Here is a 22,316-nt window from a genome sequence, read left to right on the forward strand (position 1 = left end):
GATAGGGCTGCCTAGCGTCGACCTCCTGCATGGGATGGCGAGTGAACACTCTGAGAGAGGAGACTCTGAGGAAGAGTTCAGCCCCGGCAACTACGCCATCATCACAACACCCAGGCAAGAGTGGGAGGCAGTCACTGACCCTGAGCAGCGGAGGCTCCGCTCGGTGGCTCCGAGGAGGATCCGGTCGATCGAGGAGATCATGAAGGAGGAGAACGTCGAGAAGGCAGGTTTGCGGAGGGAGGAGGCACTTGCCTTGCAGCTGTATACAGGTTCGTAGGCGTGCATTGCGGGATCGCTCGAGTGATGTTGATGACGTGGACAGGTCCTATGTACTGGAAGTACAACACGGTGCTCCGGAACCCCCCGGACATGCTGCAGGATCCTCCACCGGACGCGTTTGTGCGGCTGCGAGGCAACAAGTACACGACGACCATCTACTGCATCGTCAGTGGGATCATCAAATTGTCCAAGGTCACTCCTCTCCCTCCCGCCCGCGTCGTCTACCGGGGGCTCCACGGGCTCGAGATGCCGTCCAAGTTTGTGTCACAAGATGATTACGGGGTGTCAGGTGGGGTGGAGCTGGGGATGTTGAGCACGAGCCAGGACATGAAGGTTGCCGTTCAGTACGCTGGGAAGGGGTTGCTTCCTACCGTCTTCGAGATCAGCTGTGGGGCGGTTGACCGCGGTGCTTCGTTGACGTTTTTGTCGCAATACCCAGGAGAGGAGGAGATGCTGTACCCTCCACTCTCTTACCTGGAGCTGATCAGAGAGCCGCAGATCAGGACGCTCGAGGGGAAGTCCGTGAGGATCTTGCCGCTGAAGATCAACTCGAACATGACGTGCTCGACTATCGAAGATATCCTGGCGAAGAGGAAGCAGCTGTTCATTGCTCTCTTGGAGAATATCATGGAAGAGATTGAGCGAGATCTGACCAAGATCATGGAGTCGCCTGCGCTGCAGGAGCGTTTGGCAAGAGCTGCCTTCGACAAGACATGGGATGGGCACACCAAACTTCGCCGCTCCATCTCGAAGCAGTGCAGAGCCATGCACGACATGTATAAGCAGAAGGACGTTTCGTGGTACAATGATGACAACAACTACAACTATGCGCTGGATCAGGCGACCATGCTCAAGAAGATGGCGATGAACAAATTCCAATTCTGGTTGAACGACACAGACGGGGACAATCAAAGTCTCCCAATCTCCAAGGAGAGTCTGCGGGATGTCTATCACAGTAAGATGGCTCACCTGTATAGGAGAGTATGGAGCAGCGAGGAGAATGAGTTGACTCGTAAGCAAGCAGCAGTTGACGCATGCAAGATGCATGGAGTGTGGGCGGAAGGCGAGATAGAGGAAGAAGCTCCTCCCATGATCCGAGCCGTGCTCAAGGGGCAGCTCGAGATGCTCCCGCTGCTTACCGCTGCGGGCAGCAACGTGAACGCTACCTCTCAGAACGGCACGTCTGCCCTTCACGCGGCTGTGATGATGGGGTTCACTCGATGTATCCTCCTCCTGCTGGAGATGGGAGCCGACCTCGAGTCCAGGACGGAGGAAGGGATGACGGTGCTGCACGTCGGAGCGAAGCATGGGCACGTAGAGGCGTTGAAGGCTCTCATGCAGGCTGGTGGACAACACCTCGTCTCACAGGTGGCAGCGGACGGCAAGACCTGCCTGCACTACGCCTGTGAGCACGGGCATGTGGACGCCGTGAAGGCGATCACAGCGGTGGGGGAGGAGGGGCTGGTGATGGCTCCGGACAAGTACAAGAGGACATGCGCCCACTGGGCCTGCATGAACGGGCAGGAGCGAGCTCTCCGAGCTGTGCTGGAGGTGGGCGGAGCAATGCTGGCCATGGCTCCAGCAAATGATGGGAGGAACTGCGCGCACTACGCGCTGCAGTATGGGCAGATCGAGTGCCTCGAGGCAGCGCTGGTCGTGGGAGGAAAGGAGCTCGCGCTCGCGTCGGACAAGTCGGGCAGGAGCTGTGGGCACTACGCATGTGGAAACGGAGATCTGCGAGGGCTGGAGGTGCTGCTGAGGGTAGGAGGGAGGGAAACGGCCATGGCGGTGGACAACGATGGCAGGACATGCGCGCACTACGCCTGTGATCATGGGCTGGTGGAGGGGCTCAGGGTGCTGCTGGAGCTGGGGGGGAAGGAGCTTGCGATGGCGATGGACAAGTATGGGAGAACTTGCGCGCAGATCCTGTACAAGAAGGAGCTCACGCAGGGACTAAACCTGCTGTTGAATGTCTGCGGGTGTGAACTGAGTTCTCTAGTCGATTCAAGTCTCCTCGCATCCAAACCTGGGGTGGAACCAAGTCCAGAGCTTCCAACCAAAGAATGAGCGACTTCTTCCCTGTCTCCGAAGTTTGGAGTTTGCTTATGAAGACAAGTGCCGCATGCGCTGCTTTCGACCAGAGTGTTCTTCTGGAGCTGGGCAAGGCTTTTGATTGGCCCTTGGCGGACGGAGGCTTGGACGCTGACTTCAACCGTTGAACCTGGCCAGCTCTTCTTCCCTGTCTCCGAAGTTTGGAGTTTGCTTTCTTCAAGCGTCAACTTCCATACCAGGAGGCCCGGGGGGAGACGGCTTCACCCCTCAAGCAGGTGTCAGTCTATCAGCTTATTACATCGCCACGGCCAGTTTCTTACAATGGAGCGCTACTTTACCGTGTGTGCAGTGTTGGACATTTTCGACCCCTCCACTGTTCTCCCAGTTGGATGGTACCCTCCGTCGAGCAGACGAGCCGGATATTGCACTCCCTCCCCTACTCGCTTCCTTCCTGCGGGTGCATCAGGCTCTGCTTGATCGTGGAGTGCCGCGATACCTGGACCCCAGTGATCTGGAGGACGCACGCTTGCACAATTCGATCCCCTCTCCAGCGCTCTTTCAACTCGCGGGCGGACCTCCATTTCTCTCCTCCCCGCGCTCAGTCACTGGACGGTTGATGGCAGACTATTCCCCCTCATCTGGAGCGGCAGGCGCGATTATCTCAGGTTCAGGCAGCTCTCCTCCGGGCTCATGGCAGCTACACTGTGGAGCTCTATCCCCCCGGCGAGTCAGCGAGTCAGTCTTCGACCCCTTTCCCCCTTCGGAAGACCCAAAACCCACAGCGGCGCTTGCAATACTCTCTGATGGAGGCCACCAACGTTCACCCCTCTAACCAGTGTCCCATCCACCTCGCACGAGGGGTCGATCGCTTCCTGCATGGGCTACCCCCGGCTGGACTGCCTCCCACTTGTGATCGATGGGCTACAGCTCTGGATCCCTCGGCAGGAAGCAGTGTCTCTCATTTGGCCAACTGTCGTCATTGCGCAGCTCTCTGGGGCCCCACCAACCGACACATGGGCGCCTCTGGCTCCCTGGCCTGAAGTCCAGAACCAGCCCATTCCAGGTGGTACCCGGGCCTGGCGGACCACCATGGAGCTACGCTGACGGCAGAGTGGGATGGACGCGCTCAGGAGGCGGTGTATGGGGACCCTGGCTTTCATCGTTTGCGTGCTCGCCTGTTTCGGCAGTATCGCTCTCGCATGGGTCTCGCCGTCCTCCTCGCAGGAGCCTTGCTCTACTGCTGTTTGTCCTGATCTTGTTCCCCTGCTTATCGTGCATCCTGTCGCTTGCGTGGCCCAGTTGGAGTAGCGGTTTTTGCTGCCTCTTCCATTTGCTAGTGTTTTATTGAGGCGGGTTTGTTGGATTTATCCTCGTTCTCCTCTGTTAGGCTCCGGTTTGCCTTTTTTTTTTCAGTCAATAAACAAAAATTTCAAGGGCTGGTATGCATGATCACGTTGATGCGAGGTCGGAGGGATTCAGCATGAGGAGACTGTTGTGTGTCTGTGTGCTTTGGGTTGCAATCTTGGATAGCATGTACCAACAGGCCGAGGCGGCAAGCAGCGTGAGCTGTGGAGGCTGTGTGTTGTATGTCTCGGATGAGGGTTTGTTGTCGAGGGAGGGGAGCTGTGGCAGCGACTGTGGAACTGATATTAGCGGTAAGAAAATGTTGATTCTGAGTTCCCTGGGTATTCGAAATATCGCAAATGGGACCTTCGACGGGCTTTCAAGCTTGCAGGGACTATTTCTTTACTACAACAACCTGCAGACTCTGCCTGCAGGGATCTTCGACGGGCTCTCTCGCTTGCAGTGGCTATATCTGTACAACAACAACCTGCAGACTCTGCCTACAGGGACCTTCGACGGGCTGTCGAGCTTGCAGTATCTACACATCCACCACAACAGCCTGGAAAGTCTGCCTGCAGGGATCTTCGACGGGCTCTCGAGTTTGCAGGATCTATATATGTACAACAACAACCTGCAGACTCTGCCTACAGGGACCTTCGACGGGCTGTCGAGCTTGCAGGATCTACATCTTAACAACAATAACCTGCAGACTCTGCCTGCAGGGATCTTCGACGGGCTCTCTAGCTTGCAATTGCTATATCTGTACAACAACAACCTGGAAAGTCTGCCTACAGGGATCTTCGACGGGCTATCGAGCTTGCAGACGCTGAATCTCCACTACAACAACCTGCAGACTCTGCCTGCAGGGATCTTCGACGGGCTCTCGAGCTTGCAGACGCTACGTCTCCACAACAACAACCTGGAAAGTCTGCCTACAGGGACCTTCGACGGGCTGTCGCGCTTGAAGTATCTATATCTTAACAACAACAACCTGGAAAGTCTGCCTGCAGGGATCTTCGACGGGCTATCGAGCTTGCAGTGGCTATATCTTTACAACAACAACCTGGAAAGTCTGCCTACAGGGATCTTCGACGGGCTATCGAGCTTGCAATTGCTATATCTTCAAAACAACAACATTGCCTGCATTTCCTCTCAGGCCTTTACTGGTTTGTCATGGCTTTCCTCTTTAGACCTAACAGGCAACATTCTACCGTGCTATCATCCGTCTTGGCCAAGCTTTGCCAGCAAGGATGCGGGCCTAAATCCTTGCCTCAACGAGACTTATTGCAACAACAGGCGACAAAGTACCTCCATCGCAAGCTCCTTCAGCCCAACCACAACGCCACCAGCATCCTCTCCCACAGCTTCTGACACCACTGCATCACTGTCACAAGAGACCACTGTTGGTCCCTTTATCCCAACAACAACACCAACTGGTGTAGATCCAGACGAACCATTGCCGATGGAAGAGGAAAAGAGCGGAGTGCTCAAACCCATTGTCTGGTATAAATTTGATGACCCCAATGACTTGGGAAAAGACAGCAGCGGCAACAGTTACAGTGCAACAAACTATGGAGCTACATATGATTCTGGCAAGAACTGTAAACAGGGAGATGGCTGTGTGCACTTCAGCGCAAGCGGGACCCAGCAGTACATGACAGTGGATAATCGTTTGGATCTTGGTACAATCCAGCAGCAGAGCGGCATCACCGTTAGCTTCTGGGGCTACATGACGGAATTGAGTGGATATTGGGCTCGTTACTTTGACTTTGGTGGGAGGAATAGCACCTACTTCTACCACGGTGGAGGCGCGAACCTATACAACTGGTTGTTCGCCGCCCCAAGTACTTCAACATACCCGACATGGCTTCAGCTTGATATCTACGGCGGCAAAGGATATTTTTCGGTGCCTTTTTCTAAGCACGTGATCTCGAGTTGGCATCACTTTGTTTTCTCCATCAGCAAGAATGGAAGCGCGTCGGCAAACACATGGTCGGTATGGATCGATAACGAGCTGGTATGCGATGCGTGTCATGCTAGTGGACTGACTTCCATTCCAATGGATGAAAGGGGATGGTATATTGCGCGTTCTCATTGGGAAGTAGACGGAAAGACTGATGGTGGCATGGACGACTTCCGTATTTACGATCAAGCCCTCACTGCCTTGCAAGTCGCAGAACTTACAGAAATATACTATGATTCTGTGGAATACAATCCTGTTTCAACCCCGTCCAAGGCATACTGGTTTCTCCGCCCAGTCTACGTCAATTGCCAAATGAATCACACTTGGGATGATGTCATCCACGGACAATTAGCGAAGAACCAGACCTTCAAGTCGGGTGGACTCGGGAAGCTGATGACTCGAGGCGAGTTCGAGGTGTGGGTGTGCAGCTATCAAGACGAATGTGCTAAGCCCCGCAATCCCTTCTGTTACGTTTTCAACGAGCAGCAAAAGCTCTTCATACCATGGTGAGTTGTCATTCTCTTCATCGAAAAACTTGAACGACTGGGTTAGTCAGTTCTAAGGCATTTCTACAGGGGTCTGGAGGATGAGCTCATGCTCAGTTAGAGCTAGTACCTCCGAATGCGTTGACTTCGAAAGCAAAACATACAAAACTTGCCAAATTGTAAAACCGGGCTGTCGACGTTTGTCGGGCCTGACTATCTAGGCTATGACCGCCGCCGGTGTTAAGATCAAGCATGAACTACGCCTCTACTAGGCTGCTGAGTCTAGGCTGGCATACATCCCCTCTAAAGTTTCAGTTTGTCTCACAGACCTTTAGTTATCTCGTAATTGCTAAATCCCGAGGCACATGCCCCTCAGCCTCGATTGGTAGAGGTCTATCTTTCTTGTCCACCTGCGTGTTAGTCGCTTGTCGAGGCAGCAAGGTTCACTTAGAAGTTCTTTAAGTAGCACGGTCCCTAGGTGAAAATGTAGAACCGGGTACCTTTTGGCTTCTTTTCAATACCTCGTCTTGCACAATACCCTCCTAGGCTACTGCTCATCGTTTGTAGTATTCAGGGCAATATACGATTTTCGAGCATTGTAATGGTGTGTGAGATTATGACACGAAATTTGAAGCAAATGAGGCATGATGATGATGTTCCGATGAAGGTGAAAGCTCAGAATGAGATGTGCAATGAGATTACGCCATTTCTGAAGCATTCTATGTGTTTGCTTTTGGATGTTCATTGGTATGAGGTTATCCGAGGAGTTGAAGGTTTGCGAAGCATGGTTGAAGGATCCTATTGCTCCCTGCTCATTTCCCGCCTACTGATCCGTCTAAAGGGATTCCTAACTTTGGGAAGTAATTCTGAAGGAGCAGACTGATTTATTTTTGAATTCTGTAGCATTGAGCAGGTTTACAAGTTTGGGAGATCTTTCGGGTGATTTTCTTTCGCTGCCATCGCTACTTCATGGGTATTTATTTTCTCTTCACGAATCTTCAATCCCAACCCGAAGCTTACCAGAAGGCTTGCTCTTTCCTTCATAAGGAAATAATACAGGAACAGTTCTAGGTCAGCAGATGCCGATGACTTCCAAGATCCTTCAGTCAGGCATCTTGTTGTGTGCGATAGCTGACTTTTTATCTGCGAACATGGAGTTGTATCGATTTGGTCAAGGAGACATTGATGAGTTCCGAAAGACTATAGAAACTTCGTTGAGGAACGTTTGTTTTTGCAAGGAGGAAATGTAGAGCTTTGAGCCCTCGTCCAACTTTGAAGATGAGCTCGCCATGTTGAGGATGGATCCAACAAAGACACTATGGGGAGGGATGAGTGGGGAGGTTGGAGTTCCTTTCATTTGAGGGCCTCTGCTATTTCAAGTTTTTGAAGTTTGTTATGCGCGTGACGCTGAGAGTAGCTGCGGTGCTTGTGTTTCTGATCATGTCGGACGCATGGGAGCAAGGTGATCAAGTACATTGCTCTTGTTCTCCTATAGAATTGTGCCACCTGTAGTCTCCGGTTGGATCGCAAGTTGAACTCTTTTCTATGGCTAAGTAACTTTGTTCTCCCTTGTCCATTTGTGTACTCGAGCGTCGATAATCTACTTCTTGACCTTTCATCGAAATGATTATGCCATATGGCATAGGATCTGAAAGCCTCACCTGCTTGTCAGGTGAGGGATTGAGCTGCTATCATCTAGCAAAGACGGTTTCAATCCAAGATATATAAATTTGGAAGCGCTGGCTGTGCCCCCGTCATGGCCAACACTAGAGTCATATCCTAATGGACTGATAGAACATGATTGTAGCTTGCTAAAGGAGGAACAAGATTGGGGAACAGGAGGATATTGCCTGAAGATTGTGATGCACAATTCATCAATTAAGGAGGATATCGCTACGGGCTCGTGTTACCGATCTTTGCTGGTTGAGACATACAATGCGACTCCAATGGCAAAAGTGGCCAAGCATATTCGATCTTCACGAACCAGACTTACACATATAGGGAAAACTGAGATGTTACCGTTTTCTGACTCACTTTTGCTCGGAAGGTGCAATCAATCGCCAAGAGCTAGAATGATCGCTCACACGACTCTTGTAATATCTTTGCTGTCTTGTGACTTGTTTGCAGCTAGGATGACTTTCATACATGTATGTATGTAATGTGTTAGAGAGGAAAACGGTGTGTCATGCTATCATGCCTCCATTGCCGCCCCATGCGACGCCATGAGACTTGTGAAACCTGAATCGGGGGTGAGAAGCCCTGAAACATCTTGAATAGTTTGCCGGCTTCCCCTGTGAAGGTTTTGACGGGCATCATGTATGGCCTTGCAAGAGAAGGTCTAAGTTCATAGAGAATCGCTGCTAGGTCATCCCGCATGTCGCTTGCACTCGTGTACCTGAAGCTCTGTGAGAAGCGAGCAAACGTGAGGATCTGATACAACCAGTTTTCTACTTGCTTATGCAGCGCTTTGTTCGCAACCTGAGCTATCCTCAGCATGTGTGAACGATTCCCTCGTGGAACCTGAGCGAAAGACGGCGACATGCTAACACGTGTTGATGTGTTCTTCAGATCTTCACGTGTTGATGTGTTCTTCAGATCTTCACGTGTTGATGTGTTCTTCAGATCTTCACGTGTTGATGTGTTCTTCAGATCTTCACGTGTTGATGTGTTCTTCAGATCTTCACGTGTTGATGTGTTCTTCAGATCTTCACGTGTTGATGTGTTCTTCAGATCTTCACGTGTTGATGTGTTCTTCAGATCTTCACGTGTTGATGTGTTCTTCAGATCTTCACGTGTTGATGTGTTCTTCAGATGCTCTTCAATTCGGGGGCTTTCAAGTCCAAGTCCCCGACCATCGTCTTCCCCCATGAGCCTTTTGACACCTGTGGTTGTCTCCTCCTCTCTCCTCGTCCTCTCTCCTCGTCCTTGTGGCGCAGTGCACCTTCCAATCATTCAAACTTGAACAAGTTTGGAGTGCGTTACTTTTGATCATCGTTTCCCTCTTCTGCCAATGATGTTTCCTCCCTTTCTTCTTGTCTCTTGTATGGAATCTAACGTGATTTCGTCTGCAGAGATGATCGGTGGTGTTCTGGAGCCTATATCCCAACCGAGGAGTTATATCAACCATGCTGCTTACGAGGTAGAGCTACAACATTTCGAGATCATATCAAGATATGTATGTCTTTGATTTTTATGAAAATTTCAGAGCATCAACGATCAATTCGGAACTGGTGGCAATGATGACATCTTTGGAGAGTGGTACGAATACCTGAATGCATTCTTCGAATCTTTTGTTATATTCTTCACTTTCTAATAGCTATCCAACAAGGGTCTGGATAAAGACCACATCGTGACGCTCGGACAGGCTATTGGAATGGCTGTTATCGGTGCAATGCAAGCTTTGTAAGATGGAGTGCAAACCTGATTTTTTATCGTTTTCACAGGCTTTAGCGTCTTTGGCATTTTCTGGCGGTACTTGGAAGCCAAGAACATTCAACCAGTTGCTCTGAGAAATCAATGTTTGCTGTGCCATCGGTTTGACGAACCTTGTTATTTGTGCAGGCTCCAAGAGAGGGCGTTTGGAGCATGGAGTGAAATGAGCTTGTACTTTCGCGCTTTCGAATGTCTGATTGCATTCTTTCTTGAAAATAGGCGATAGTGTAGAGAAATAAATTGCGACTTTAGTGTGAGCTTCAAGATGCACTTCATTGCAGTGTTGGCTGCTGGTTGTACTCAACCATTTATCACTCCATACACATCAATATCCCTTAACCGGGAAGTGATATCCTCTACTTCTTGCTTCTTCCTCTCCCGGTGCCCATCTCTCGTCTTCTCCTTTCCCTCCCTCCTTGTTCTTGGTCATGCCAGGTCCCTTTTGGAGAAAATGGAAGGGTTGGTGAGGGGAGAGAAAAAGGAAGGATCAATGAAATTCCGCAGGGAGATCTGACATCGATCAGGACATCGATGGTTTCCGCAGACCTTATGGCGTGTTTTCTCTGACGACTTGTAGACCCAGAGATGAGCAAAACAGCCATCAACGTCCTCTCGGCTGCATTCGTTCTTCTGCTCTTAGCGGACCTGACAAGGGCTCGTTGTGCACTCGCTTGCGTTCTGCTCCCACCCTGTGTATCATGCTGGGCTTTACGAGCGGTCACAACAAGCTGACGCTAACACGCATCTCCCACCCACCAAAAGCAACTAGATTGCGAATGTGGCAAGTTTGGTGAGACCCTGAGACCGTCTACGCCGACTAGCACGCGAATCTCACCACTAGCAAAGACATTTCCTTTAGAAACTTGTAGTGAAGGTATTACTCATATTGTATAATAGAAACCACCCGCCTCAGGGATTGCGTATAGAATTTCACACGGGCAGCAAACCTCGGAACGCGCGGCCTATTGTAATCGTGAACGGACTTTGTAGGGTAGTCATAGGGAGCTCGGGCCGGGTTGTAGGAAACCGGGCTCCGATATCGGATGGAGTACCCCCACCCCTGTAGACTTCAAGGGTCTAAAACACCCTGGGTAGTCATCGGCTTTCACAATGCAGCCAACAGCAGCATACTAAGGGCGTCGCAACGTTGAGCGGGAGATCGAGGTAGAGGAGGGGAGATCAGTGAAGGAGAGAGAAGATGTGCAAGGGCATACATGCGTCAGATGCCTTGTGGGAAGTGAAGCACGACTGCACGACTGTACGGCACTTCTGATTGAAACAGCATGCGGTTTTGGAACTTCAACTATCAGATTAGACCTGGCCATTCTTTGAGCATGCCTACCTTCTGCATTCGGTTTGTATATGCTCGCGAATATCGTTGTAGGTAGGACTGATACACGCATCCAGTTGCTGCCCGGGAAGTAGATTTGAGGAGGATTTGATGCAAGATGAATGTCACACAGAAAGTGAGATGGTTTGTCAGGATGGTGAAGATCTTGTTGTTCAATTGCCGAAGATCCATCTTGACATCTAACATGATCAGATGATGACCGGAGAACCAAAGAATCAAACAGATGGTGGAATGACAGCTCGCAAAATAGACGAGGCTCGGACAACTCATCGAGTCAGGACGGTTCTCCTTTCAGCCCTGGGAGTTGTACACGGAACATCTGCTTCTGCAAGCTATCTGCATGCTTCCCTTACTCGAAGACAAAGAAGGATCCCTTCCGAGTCGAGGCTGACTTCGTGTTGGTGGATGCTAATGTAAGTGGACCGGAGGATGGGAGTTTGCGAGGTGAGCTGACATGTGCCCAAGAAATCCAAGGTTGAAGAGAATGACGAGATACGATACTGTAAGGCAACAGAGCTCCCTGATCTTAGCCCTATCAATGAGGTAGCGACTAGACTTCATGTTTGCACCTGCCTGACCTTTCAGTAGAAGCGGTCCCATGCTATTTGTACCCCAAGTGAGCACCGCCGGAGTGAGACCATTGGGACGAGATCTGATGTCTGCAACGAAATAGCGCGAGTAGACCAGGAACAAGAAACAAGGAAGGTGAATCGCAATACCGTTAGAACCAAAATGATCCTCACTGACATCATCATGTTAGATGGGCACAAGTTCTGGCTATGCAAATGTAGATGATACCATGTATACAAGAGATCAGATCATAAGAAACTTTTGTGAGTTTGTTGGAGGGTGCTCTAGAATTGATGCAGACACGCTGATGTGATTCAACAGCTTTCTTCGTTGACTTGAATGCGCCTCATGTAAATCCCTTTGCCTTTCCATTTGATCTGATAAATCGACGCAGTGGGAACTCCCTCCAACAGCAGCTGTCAACGCGAATAAGGTGACTATACTTGGATTCCATGGTCGAGCTAAGATCGACTTCTCCGCTGTAGCATCGCACGTACACATCTGCCGACGATTATGAAGACAAGTGCGTTTTTGATTTCAGCATGTGTGAGTCGACCTGACATGCGCGAACTATCTAGGCACACCTCACTTACCAGAAAAGGTAGCAATTGATACGATACCTGCTTGCGATGACACTTGTTGAGTAGAGAGCATGTACAAGGAGCACTTTGAGCTGTCGTATAATCGGTGGGCCTGTTCAAGACGAGTGGAGGAGTCTTCCGATTATTCCCACAAGAAAATCTCTCTTGAGGCATATGCAATGTTTACGAGCAGTTCATCTGAAAGCAACGAGTACACCATGTATCTTTCCTTGCACACACGTTGTTCATCAGTCTTTTAACCCTGTGGTGCAGACTGAGAGATTCCCACGAGTTCTCACGAAAGAGCATGATATTCAGGAGCTTGTTCCCCTTGGGTAAGCCTGTGGCTCTAGCTCAAACACGATATACTCTACTGTATTGTTGTTTGGTATTCAATGTTGCGAACTATGGCATTGAGTACACCATGTTTTGCGTTTTGTTTCTCTTCTAAACTCAACGTTCTTACCCGAATGCAGATCAAGCTTTCAAAGATTTGACCTCCAACATCAGAGTTGTGGATCCTCCAGAGAAGATATTCTCTGCCATGCTTGGAGGTCGGAGAGATATCATAGAGTGTTGATAATCCGCATCTACATCTTCAGCAATCAGGTACGCGAACACTTGTTGCCACAGAGTTATAGTAACATTGCTATGTTCAGAGCCTAACTCGATGATCTCCCTCCCTCCCTCCCTCCCCCTCCCCCTCCCTCCCTCCCTCCCTCCCTCCCCCTCCCCCTCCCCCTCCCTCTCTCCCTCCAAGGCTTGGAAGATTGAAAGTGCCGGACATGAACTTACAATGATCGAGCCAACGGGGAAGTTGGGTGCATATTTTGATTCGACATGATTCTGTACATAGCAATAGCAGTATACACAGCAGGTCTGTTCGCGATAGATATTCTGTTCACAATGGATATATTGGAGCAAGAAGTAAACACTTGTTCAGCAAAACCATAGAGAACATTGTTCAGGAAATGATGATTTGATTCAACATGTTTCATTAAACCATCACACCTAGAATTCTAACTATTGTACAAACGCATAACACACAAATCAGCTTCGGGGAGTTGTCATCTTCTCTATCCTTGCTGCTTTTGAGTGATGGTGCTTGATTCCCATTGAATGACATCTCCGCGCGCATTGTACACTGTTGCCTTTCTCTTGATGAGCCTCACAGACTTGGCAAGGCACATCAGCTGCTTCAGGCGAGAAGGACACCCGTGCTTGTGACTCCTCTCAACATCCTTTATCTTCGTTGCCATATTTGCCTCCTCCGTGTTCTTGATTGTTATCAACGAAGATTTTCGTATTTTCCTGTCCTGACAATCTGATTCTGCTTCATCGGTTGTCTTCTTTGAGCTCGAGGTAAGAATCGAAGGCAGGGATACGCGGCGGCCAGTGATGAAACTCATTCTAGCAAGACAGGTGAACTACCAGGAAAAGACTTGATGGCACTTGTTTTTGTTGTAGCAGAAGCCGAGGAGTAGGAGGAGTAGGATTAGGAGAAGTAGGAGGAGTAGGAGGATTCCGTGGTCGTGGTGGCGGAGAAGGAGGAGGAGGAGGAGGAGGAGGAGGAGGAGAGTCTGTGAAAGGATCGCGTTAGGTCAGCTACTTTTATCACCCCTTGCCTCTTGTTGCCCCACCCCCACCCTCAAACGGAGGCCGAAGCATTCCCATCAAAATGGATGCAGATCACCCCTGCATCTGACCAATAAATGCATCTCAAAGGAGGGGTAAAATTCTAACCCCACCCCCTAAAGGTTCAATCTTTGTCTTTAAAACATTTTTAAAAACGGATTCAAGAATGAAACGTTGCGCTTTGAAGATATGTGATGACTCGTACACTGAATTGATCAATCGAATCAGTACCCTTCGCAAGGACCCTGAGTTTGAACCGAAATTGTACCGGTGGTATGACTCGGGTCCAAGAGACCACTCTGAAACAGCACCTTTTCGATCTCACGGTGTTAAAGAGCTCTTTTACAATGATTTAGCTCAAAGGGGCGGCCAACGGAGGCAGCAGATGCGAAGGCCTATGTCAAAGTCAGGAAACATCATCTGCCCTGGTGCCCTCCTTCTGCTGAATCTGAGGTTGGCCCATCATCTTTCATATCCTGTAGCATTACTGCTAGCCTTTGAGTAAACTGTAGCCAAGTAGAGCGGTCGCCGCCCTTGGCCCGTGGCCGAGAAAGGCCGTGATCACTTCCGTCAGCCTCACGTCACCTCGTTACGACCTTTCGAACGATCACCACCTTGTGGCCGGAAAATTTGAGTAACTTCGGCGGTACGGAATGGACTGATTTTTAACTTAACTTTGAGTAAAAAGACTGACTCAGTGAGCAAAGAACTGAGAGACCCGACGGCAGTGACAGTCAAACGGTTGCCGGTGAGTCAAGCCGGGCGGCATGGCCCGGCGCCGGCCCGCCGGGTCCGGCAGGCGGCTGGCACGGTCACCGGCCGGTCCGCCGCCGACACAGAGTCCTGGCCCGCCGGGCCGGCCCGGGCACCATGAGTGACTGCCTAAATAAAAGGCACTCCTAAGCGACCAATCCTTCCCAATCCGCCTGGAGGCATCGCTACTTTGTCGCTCGCTTCTTCTCCTCTCCCTTGCCCCATCCTCCTCTCCCTTGCTCCATCCTCCTCTCCCTTGCTCCATCCTCCTCTCCCTTGCTCCATCCTCCTCTCCCTTGCTCCATCCTCCTCTCCCTTGCTCCATCCTCCTCTCCCTTGCTCCATCCAGTCTTCCCAGTTGACTTTCGCCTTCGCCCCTCCCCTCCGACCTTTTGCTGTCCCATGTCCATCTAGTTGTTGTCTCCTGTCTGGCTTCACTTGGTTTCGCTCCTGCTGGCATTACCCTCGCTTTCCCCCTTCCCTTTAAGTGTACGTCCAGCATGCCAGTGGGTTTTCTTTCCTTGCAATGTCCTTGTGTTTTGATATCCCTCCTCCTCGCGCTTTGTCTCCCTCCCGCACATTCATTCTTGAACACACCTCTTAAGCTTGCCAGAGCCACTTCAAGTCTATCGACCTGCCGCCCTCACTCATCGGCTCGTTCCCATCGCATGTCGCTCTCTCCTCCTTCATCAAAAAGCTGGCAAGAGCCTTTTCCAGACGGGAAGTATGACCCAAACAAGGCTGCCTCGTACTTTCAAATGAGGTTTCCTTTGGCCGTCAAGAGGCTGATCGAGATCATCTCTGTCTCGGCGGGGTTCTTGTTTCGACTCTACCTGGACGAGAGGCTCGGCCGAGCAGAGGAGGAGGAGAGAGCAAGATCCAAGGAGCTGGTGGCGCTGGTAGCACGGCTGGGGCCGACCTTCATCAAGATAGGACAGTCGTTGTCGGTGCGGAGCGATATCCTCCCGCCATGCTACGTGCAGGAGCTTCAGAGCCTTCAAGACCGCGTCCCTCCATTCCCTTCCTCACGCGCGATCGATCTCCTCGAGGAGGCGTGGGGAGATAGCGGCGGAGTGAAAGGAGTACTGAGCTACATCTCGCCGGAGCCCGTGGCTGCGGCCTCCCTCGGCCAGGTGTACAAGGGGAGGCTCAAGGACGGGAGGGAGGTGGCGATCAAGATCCAACGACCCAACTCGCTAGAGCAGATCGCATGCGACTTGTACCTGCTGCGGCTGGCCTCCCCGCTGATCGCCAAGTTCGAGCTGTTCTCGGGGGTGAGCAGCGTGGAAGACATCATCGACGAGTGGGGGTTGGGGTTTGTGAACGAGCTGGACTACCAGCTGGAGGCTGAAAGCTCCAAGAGGTTCATCCAGTCCATGAGGGACTGCGGTCTGACCAATGTCATGGCGCCGGAGGTGGTGGAGGAGCTCTCGACCAGGAACATACTGATCACTGAGTGGGTCAATGGCCAACGGCTGGACAGGGCGCAGGGAGGAGACATCGGAAAGCTCTGTGCCCTTGCCCTCAACGCCTACCTGACCATGATGCTGGACACGGGGCTCCTGCATTGCGACCCTCACCCCGGGAACCTCCTGAGGACCGACGGGGGCAAGCTCTGCATCCTCGACTGGGGGCTGGTGACAGTGGTAGAGGAGGACTTGCAGTACTCCCTCGTGGACTACATCGCACACCTGACGACGGGGGACACAGCTGCGATCCCCAGAGACCTCGAGGCCCTTGGGTTCGTCCAGAGGGGGAGGGAAGCGGACGTGCGGGAGGCAGGCATCGTGGAGCTGCTCACAGGGGTCCAAGAGGAGCTCGCAGACGGCAACGCGCTGAAGAAGATCGACGTGCCGAGGGTGATCGAGAAGCTCGTGGCGATGACGAGGAAATATGGGAACCTCTTTCAGATCCCTCCATGTAAGCTGCTTCCTTTGCTGACCCTCTTCCACGCTCTCTCGTTCCTCTCCTGTCCTTGTCTTGGACTTGGTCATCATCGCATCGTTTTGCTCTGATTACGCTCTGCTCCACCTCTCCCTCACACACTGTGGTCTTCCTTCCCTCCCTCCCTCCCTCCCTCCCTCCCTCCCTCCCTCCTCCGTCCTTCCATTCCATTCCTTGCATGTCCTGACGTTCAATCTCAGACTTCGCGTACATCATTCGAGCTTTCACTGTGCTTGAGGGCATCGGCATGATCGCCGACGACAACTATTCCATCCTCCAGGAGTGCTACCCCTACCTCGCTCGCCGCCTCGTCACCGACTCTTCCCCAAGGACCAGGGTCGCCCTCAAGGAGATGCTCTACGGCTCTGCCTCTGCCTCCTCCCTCAACGTGTCGAGGCTCGTCAACCTGGCCGGCGGCATGCAGAAGTTTGCTTCCTCCACCCGAGAGGACGGATCCGCAGCTGTTGACGAGGCCCTCGCCATCCTGCTCTCCAAGGAGGGCAACTACCTGCAAGAGCTTCTCCTAGAGGAGCTGGCGAGGCTGCTGGAGGCCCTCGGACGTCAGACGGTCTCCCAGATATTTCGAACTCCTGCTGGAAGACTCGCCACGTCCACCCTCAAGCGGCAGCAGAGCATCGCTGAGCGGATCGGCCCTGCTGCTGTCTTCCTCCCCTTCGCCCTTCCTGCCCGCCTCTTCTCCACTGTCGAGCCCTACCTGGAGGTGAAGGAGGAGGACGTTGAAGCGCTCAAGACCGCACGGGACTTCCTCGTCGTCGCCCGCCCCTTCCTCTCCAGCTTCCTCCGCGACGCTCTTAACAGCAACCAACGGCTCGACTCTCGGAGCCTGCGCGCACTGGCGCAGGAAGTGTTGCCAAGGATGCAGGAGATGGGGCCGGGAGCAAGCGCCCTCCTCGCAAGGTCTGTCCTGTATCTCTCGCCCCCCTTCGCTAACTGGACGCGGCAGGTTGGCGGAGACGCTGCGGGAACGGGCGAAGAAGCGACTTGTGCGAGACGGCAAGGCAGTCCCGACCAGACTCGCCAGGCCCCTAGGGAGCGGGTGAAGGGAGGAAGATAGAAGTGGCTTGTGTAGTTGTACATTCCTGTGAGATACTCCGGCCGGGACGCTGACGTCATGAGATTGAGTTCCTCATCAGGATGGCCTGGATGATCGCCGGGTCTTTGACCTCCTGCATGTCAAACGTCAAGTCCCCTCCTACCCCTCCCGTCGCCTGTCAAACTCACGTAGACCTGTCGAGGAAAGAAAAATGTCAACCGCACTCACAAGCTTACAAGGGACTCTTTTACATCTTCTCGGCTTGCCAGGTTCGAAGATCTCAGATCCTGCGGGTCCATGGGCAAGACCAAATGTCTTGCAAAGAACGACATCAAGTCCCTCACCTACATATCCATCACTCCTCTTTCCTCCTCCTCCTCCTCCTCCTCTTCCTCCTCCTCTTGTACCTCCTCCTGCTGGCGAACCATGTCGTGACCCTTGTTGTACTCCTTCCACTCCATCGTCTCCTCCTCTACCCAGCCTCTGAGTCGATCTCGGCATGCACGCGCTTTAGTGATGGAGACTCGCTCGTCCGCCACCCCATGCGTGAGCAGCATGGGGGTGCTTGACTTCCCTCCAGGAGGAGGAGGCCAGGAGCTGCGCATCGGAAAGTTCATGGAAGAGAGGGAGAAGGAGAGGGAGAGGGAGAGGGAGTGGGAGTGGGAGAGTGGGAAGGGAGGAACGAGGGTCAAGGTGACCTGTCATGCTGCTCCTGTATCAAACTCCCGCTCACTCCCACAACCCCCCCAAGGTTCATCCTCAGCCCAGCATTGACCGCCTGTCATTACTCACTTCTAAAGCGGAGAACTACGTGCTCCTCTCACAACAATCGCTCCCTGTGAAAACCCAAAGATCTGCGGTGACGGTTCAGAGACAAGCGCAGGGATGGAGCAAGGAGCGTGCTGCCCGGGCTCACAAAGGTGCTCTTGGGTTTGAACTTCTCCTGTTGCCACACTCTCCTCAGGAAGACTTCGAGCTTGTCAAGCGTGCTGCGGCTGCGTCTCAACACCAGCAGGTCCCTCGGACGTCACCTCTTCAGTCCCCTCGTCCTTCGCTCCTCAGTTCGACTCTGCCAGGCGGGTCAGCGTCGCATCGCGTGTGGGCGCTGGGGACTACTGGCACGATCATGTTGCCATCGGCTTCGAACACGGGAAACCAGGAGAAGCCCATGGCGAGAGGAAGTGAGTCGCAAGCTCGCAGCGCCATGACCTGACAATGCACGGAAAGGGGGGAGAAAGAGGAACCAGAGGAGGTGGAAGAAGTACCAGTGGAGGAGGAGGAGGCACCAGAGGAGGAGGTCAAAAGCCCGAAAGTATGGCGTACTGAACTCTTACAGATGTCTTGGGCAGCTCGAGCTTTTTCCCGAAGCTCAGGAATGGCTCGTGTGAGTCGCCGAGCCCGTGCAGGAGGATGAGAAGGTTTGAGGAGCTGCCGAGGGGAAACGTCATGCCCACTGCGACAAGACTTGGTGTGGTACCCGGGAGGATCATGGGTGGCATGATGGAAGAGAGTCTGCAGAGGAACGTGCTTGTCTAGCTCCTGCTCTGCTATCACTACCATCGTTGAGCAAGAAGCTCGTGCCTTCACTTGAGGCGTCGTTGCCTCCCTCCTGCTCGCACCTTCGATCTCTGACCTGCAATGGCGGGGCAGGAACAGTGTGAACAAGCAAGCAGCCATGCCAGGTTCAAGACCTCAGCTTCGCAAAATCCTTGTCGTCCGGCTGTAGCAATGTTGCTCTTGCAATCTGCGAACATGGCGTCATGCCACCACCTCTTCCTCCTCCTTTTTACCGCTGCTTCCGCTTCAACGAGGTCACCCAATGAAAGGTGCGCTGATGCCTGCGCTCGTCCTGAGACCCTCATCGCAGCTCCCCGCAGGAGCACTCGCACACCTTTCTCGCCCATCCCTTAGCCCATCGAGGATTCAGCTCCGTGCTCCTGATCGCATGCTCCAGCGACTGATGATACCTTCCGAGCTTGATACAGCATAGCGCCAGGTTCCCGTGGACCACCTGACCGCAAGGAGATCACTCTCCCTCCCTCCCACGTCACTTCTTCCCGCACCTCCTTCGCCTCCTCCTCCTCCAACGCCATCGTGAACGCTTGTAGCGCCTCCTCTAGCTTCCCCTGCATGAAAGCTGTGCGACCGGCCTGCAGCATTTTCGCGTGCTAGCAGGATGACACCGGGACTAACAGATAGCTTTTTGGTCGCCCAATTGGAAGAATCCTACCAGGTCCGATGGTCTATGGAGGGCGGAGGAGAAGAGGAGAGGAGGAGAGGAGAGGAGAGGAGAGGAGGAGAGGAGAGCACACGGAAAGAGATCAGAGGAGAGCAGATGCAGAGGATATGAGAGCAGAGAGGAAGGAGAGGAGGAAGGAGGAGGAAAAGGAGGAGGGGAGATGAGATTAAATCACGGAAGACGAGGGCAGGAAGAGAGGAGCAGATAAGGAAGGCTGCAGGTCAGATAGGACAGAGTCATGCAGGAAGGGGAATGTCCCAGGGTTCCTTCCCGAGCAAGTAGAAAGCGAATCTATGCCGGGGTTGTGGAGGGGGGATAACGCTGTAGCAGATGGTGTTCAAGGTGTGGCTAATGCTCCTCTTGCCGCTGGTCGGATGCATCCACGTGCCGCCGCTTTCCTGCCATGGACCTGGTAAGGGCAGACAGTCAGGCATGCTTCTGTCTCACTAGCGTCCTGCCAGGTGTGCGCCTGTCACTCCGAGGAGGAGGGTGCATTACAGAAGCTGGTACCGCCATGCCTGCACTGCTCGTGCTGACCGGAGCCTCAGAACTGATGGGGCCAAAGAGCAACATCGTGCAGAGCATAGCGAGCAAGGTTGGGCGAAATCTGCACAGGCAGGACGATCATCCGCTGCAGGTTCTTCTCTTCCTACCCCTCTCTTCCTACCCCTCCCTTCCTACCCCCCCTTCCTACCACTCCCCTCTCTTCCCTCCCTCCCTACCCCTCCCTTCTTACCCCTCCCTTCCTACCCTTCCCTTTCCTTCCCTCCCTCCCTTCCCTTCTCTCCTTGCCGTTCCCTTCCTACAGCGCCTGACTCGTTTGCCCGCCAAGATCATCAAGACCTGGATCAACCAGTACTTCCTCGACAAGTACAAAGCTAAGGACGGCAGCTGCATGTACATGACGCGGGGCTGCCGCCTCCTCCCCCGAGTGACCTGACAGCTGGAGGACAGGTTCACTACGTTCGACGACCTCTCCCCTATCGTCACTAAGGCCATGTGCTTCGACGATCTGCTCACACCCGAGGACCACCCCAGCAGGTGTACACAACTCGCCCCAGTCTATCTGCGCTGACGCCGATGGCCCAGGTCGAGGCAAGATACCTACTACGTGGATGACGACAGGTACGAGGCTTCCGGCGATCTGTCAGGCGTGCTGATGCCCGCAGGCTGCTGCGATCCCACATGACGGCCCATCAGACGACCCTGATGAGGGAGGGGCACAGGCAATCCGTGCTCTTCCTTCCTCCTGCCCTGGAGGCTGACGCTTCCCCCAGAGCCTTCCTGTGTACCGGCGATGTGTACAGAAGGGATGCTATCGATAGCTGTCACTACCCCTGCTTCCACCAGGTTCGTGCTCCCTCCCTCGCTCTGCGTCCTCAGTGGTTGACGGCAGATGGACGGGGTAAGGATCTTCAGCTGGGAGGAGCTGGGAGTGGATTGTCATGAGAAGGCAGAGGAGATTGTCCTCAGCGATCTCAAGTATTCCCCTGACACCTGCTATGCTGCGACTCGACCCTGATCCTTACCGAAAGGAATGCGCTCGCTGGGATGATCGAGGTCGTGTTTGGGAAGGTCGAGGTGGGATACAAGAGTTTCCTCCTCCATGGGCTGACAAGGGCGAGGATGCAGATGAAGTGGACAGAGTCGTACTTCCCCTTCACGCACCCGTCGCTCGAGCTAGAGATCTTCTTCAACGGGAAATGGCTGGAGGAGAGGAGAAGCCGGGAAACCCGCCCGACGGCTGACCGTTGGAGCAGGTCCTGGGATGCGGGGTTATGAGGAAGGAGATCCTTAGGAACGGTCAGCTCGTGCAGCACAGTGGGTGAGGCAAGCCGTCTCCTCCTCCTCCTTGGTCACACCTGAGCAGATGGGCCTTCGGGCTGGGACTCGAGCGGCTGGCGATGATTCTCTTTCAGGTGAGAGGGCGAGGTGCGAGGGGTGAGAAGGGGGGCTGACACGTGTGTGAAGATCCCTGACATCCGACTGTTCTGGTCAACGGACAAAAGGTTCACAAGTCAGTTCCAAGGCGTCCTCTCCAGGTTCGTGACCTCTACTTGAAAACTCACCCCCGAGACGAGCAAGACGTGCTGACGTGCTGGAATGCAGCGGGAGGAAGAATGTTGTGTTCGCTCCCTTCAGCAAGTATCCAATCTGCTACAAGGTGCCTTGGTCGTCGGAGAGGGGGGAAGGCACTGCTGACAGGTCTTGTAGGACGTGTCTCTCTGGCATCCACCTGTGATGCATGACAACGATGTCATGGAGATCATTCGTGAGGTGGTCGGAGACTCCGCCGAAGATGTAGAGGTTGGAGAACATGCTAGTTTGACATACTCCTCTCATAACTATCAGGTCATTGACGCCTTTGTACACCCCAAGACGGGTCGTTCGTCCAAGTATGCTCCTTCCCCCTGCAGCATGAGCCGGCGGGCTCACGGGCTCTGGCAGGTGCTATCGGATCAGCTACCGTTCGATGGAGCGAACTCTGACCAACGTGAGCGCTTGACCTTCATCTGCTCCGTTGGCTCAATACGTAAGCTCGTGTTGATCATCGCAACGTGCAGGAAGAGGTGGACGCGAAGCAGAAGGAAGTTTGCGACATGCTGGTCAGCAAGGTGAGACTCTTTCCTATCC

General features: G+C 53.1%; 8 protein-coding genes across 8 annotated transcripts; 7 read left to right on the top strand and 1 right to left on the bottom strand.

The window, feature by feature from the left end:
* Window positions 1-369: 369 nt before the first annotated feature.
* On the top strand, window positions 370-762 carry GUITHDRAFT_68245 (hypothetical protein; the record flags this gene model as incomplete). The annotated part of the gene is made up of 1 exon (XM_005836079.1): window positions 370-762. A coding segment is annotated over one exon (393 nt), but the record flags the coding sequence as incomplete, so codon positions are not given.
* A 606-nt stretch (window positions 763-1,368) lies between these two features.
* Window positions 1,369-1,713, top strand: GUITHDRAFT_39401 (hypothetical protein; the record flags this gene model as incomplete). The annotated part of the gene is made up of 1 exon (XM_005836080.1): window positions 1,369-1,713. A coding segment is annotated over one exon (345 nt), but the record flags the coding sequence as incomplete, so codon positions are not given.
* Window positions 1,714-5,137: 3,424 nt separating this feature from the next.
* GUITHDRAFT_136318 (hypothetical protein) lies at window positions 5,138-6,148 on the top strand (the record flags this gene model as incomplete). The annotated part of the gene is made up of 1 exon (XM_005836081.1): window positions 5,138-6,148. The coding sequence occupies one exon, from the start codon at window positions 5,138-5,140 to the stop codon at window positions 6,146-6,148; it is 1,011 nt and encodes a 336-aa protein (XP_005836138.1).
* Window positions 6,149-8,497: 2,349 nt separating this feature from the next.
* GUITHDRAFT_136319 (hypothetical protein) lies at window positions 8,498-9,781 on the top strand (the record flags this gene model as incomplete). Its single annotated transcript, XM_005836082.1, has 6 exons — window positions 8,498-8,545; window positions 8,587-8,619; window positions 8,935-9,010; window positions 9,195-9,262; window positions 9,440-9,525; window positions 9,685-9,781. 6 exons carry the CDS (start codon window positions 8,498-8,500, stop codon window positions 9,779-9,781), a joined length of 408 nt encoding a protein of 135 aa, XP_005836139.1.
* Window positions 9,782-10,996: 1,215 nt separating this feature from the next.
* On the top strand, window positions 10,997-11,789 carry GUITHDRAFT_105234 (hypothetical protein; the record flags this gene model as incomplete). Its single annotated transcript, XM_005836083.1, has 5 exons — window positions 10,997-11,042; window positions 11,099-11,319; window positions 11,372-11,449; window positions 11,495-11,611; window positions 11,667-11,789. The coding sequence occupies 5 exons, from the start codon at window positions 10,997-10,999 to the stop codon at window positions 11,787-11,789; spliced, it is 585 nt and encodes a 194-aa protein (XP_005836140.1).
* A 3,156-nt stretch (window positions 11,790-14,945) lies between these two features.
* On the top strand, window positions 14,946-17,450 carry GUITHDRAFT_175426 (hypothetical protein; the record flags this gene model as incomplete). Its single annotated transcript, XM_005836149.1, has 3 exons — window positions 14,946-16,365; window positions 16,590-17,307; window positions 17,354-17,450. The coding sequence occupies 3 exons, from the start codon at window positions 14,946-14,948 to the stop codon at window positions 17,448-17,450; spliced, it is 2,235 nt and encodes a 744-aa protein (XP_005836206.1).
* A 69-nt stretch (window positions 17,451-17,519) lies between these two features.
* Window positions 17,520-19,602, bottom strand: GUITHDRAFT_105236 (hypothetical protein; the record flags this gene model as incomplete). The annotated part of the gene is made up of 14 exons (XM_005836084.1): window positions 17,520-17,576; window positions 17,680-17,787; window positions 17,851-17,926; window positions 18,142-18,221; window positions 18,268-18,297; window positions 18,360-18,432; window positions 18,475-18,512; window positions 18,560-18,652; window positions 18,778-18,871; window positions 18,921-19,076; window positions 19,135-19,187; window positions 19,234-19,281; window positions 19,335-19,454; window positions 19,507-19,602. 14 exons carry the CDS (start codon window positions 19,600-19,602, stop codon window positions 17,520-17,522), a joined length of 1,122 nt encoding a protein of 373 aa, XP_005836141.1.
* A 633-nt stretch (window positions 19,603-20,235) lies between these two features.
* Window positions 20,236-22,188, top strand: GUITHDRAFT_68323 (phenylalanyl-tRNA synthetase; the record flags this gene model as incomplete). Its single annotated transcript, XM_005836085.1, has 14 exons — window positions 20,236-20,319; window positions 20,515-20,579; window positions 20,637-20,723; window positions 20,772-20,807; window positions 20,852-21,032; window positions 21,079-21,164; window positions 21,218-21,263; window positions 21,315-21,442; window positions 21,553-21,601; window positions 21,654-21,724; window positions 21,792-21,846; window positions 21,897-21,989; window positions 22,035-22,078; window positions 22,131-22,188. 14 exons carry the CDS (start codon window positions 20,236-20,238, stop codon window positions 22,186-22,188), a joined length of 1,083 nt encoding a protein of 360 aa, XP_005836142.1.
* Between the last annotated feature and the right edge of the window lie 128 nt (window positions 22,189-22,316).

The sequence above is a fragment of the Guillardia theta genome (genome assembly GCF_000315625.1).
Source record: "Guillardia theta CCMP2712 unplaced genomic scaffold GUITHscaffold_19, whole genome shotgun sequence".
NCBI lineage: Eukaryota > Cryptophyceae > Pyrenomonadales > Geminigeraceae > Guillardia > Guillardia theta.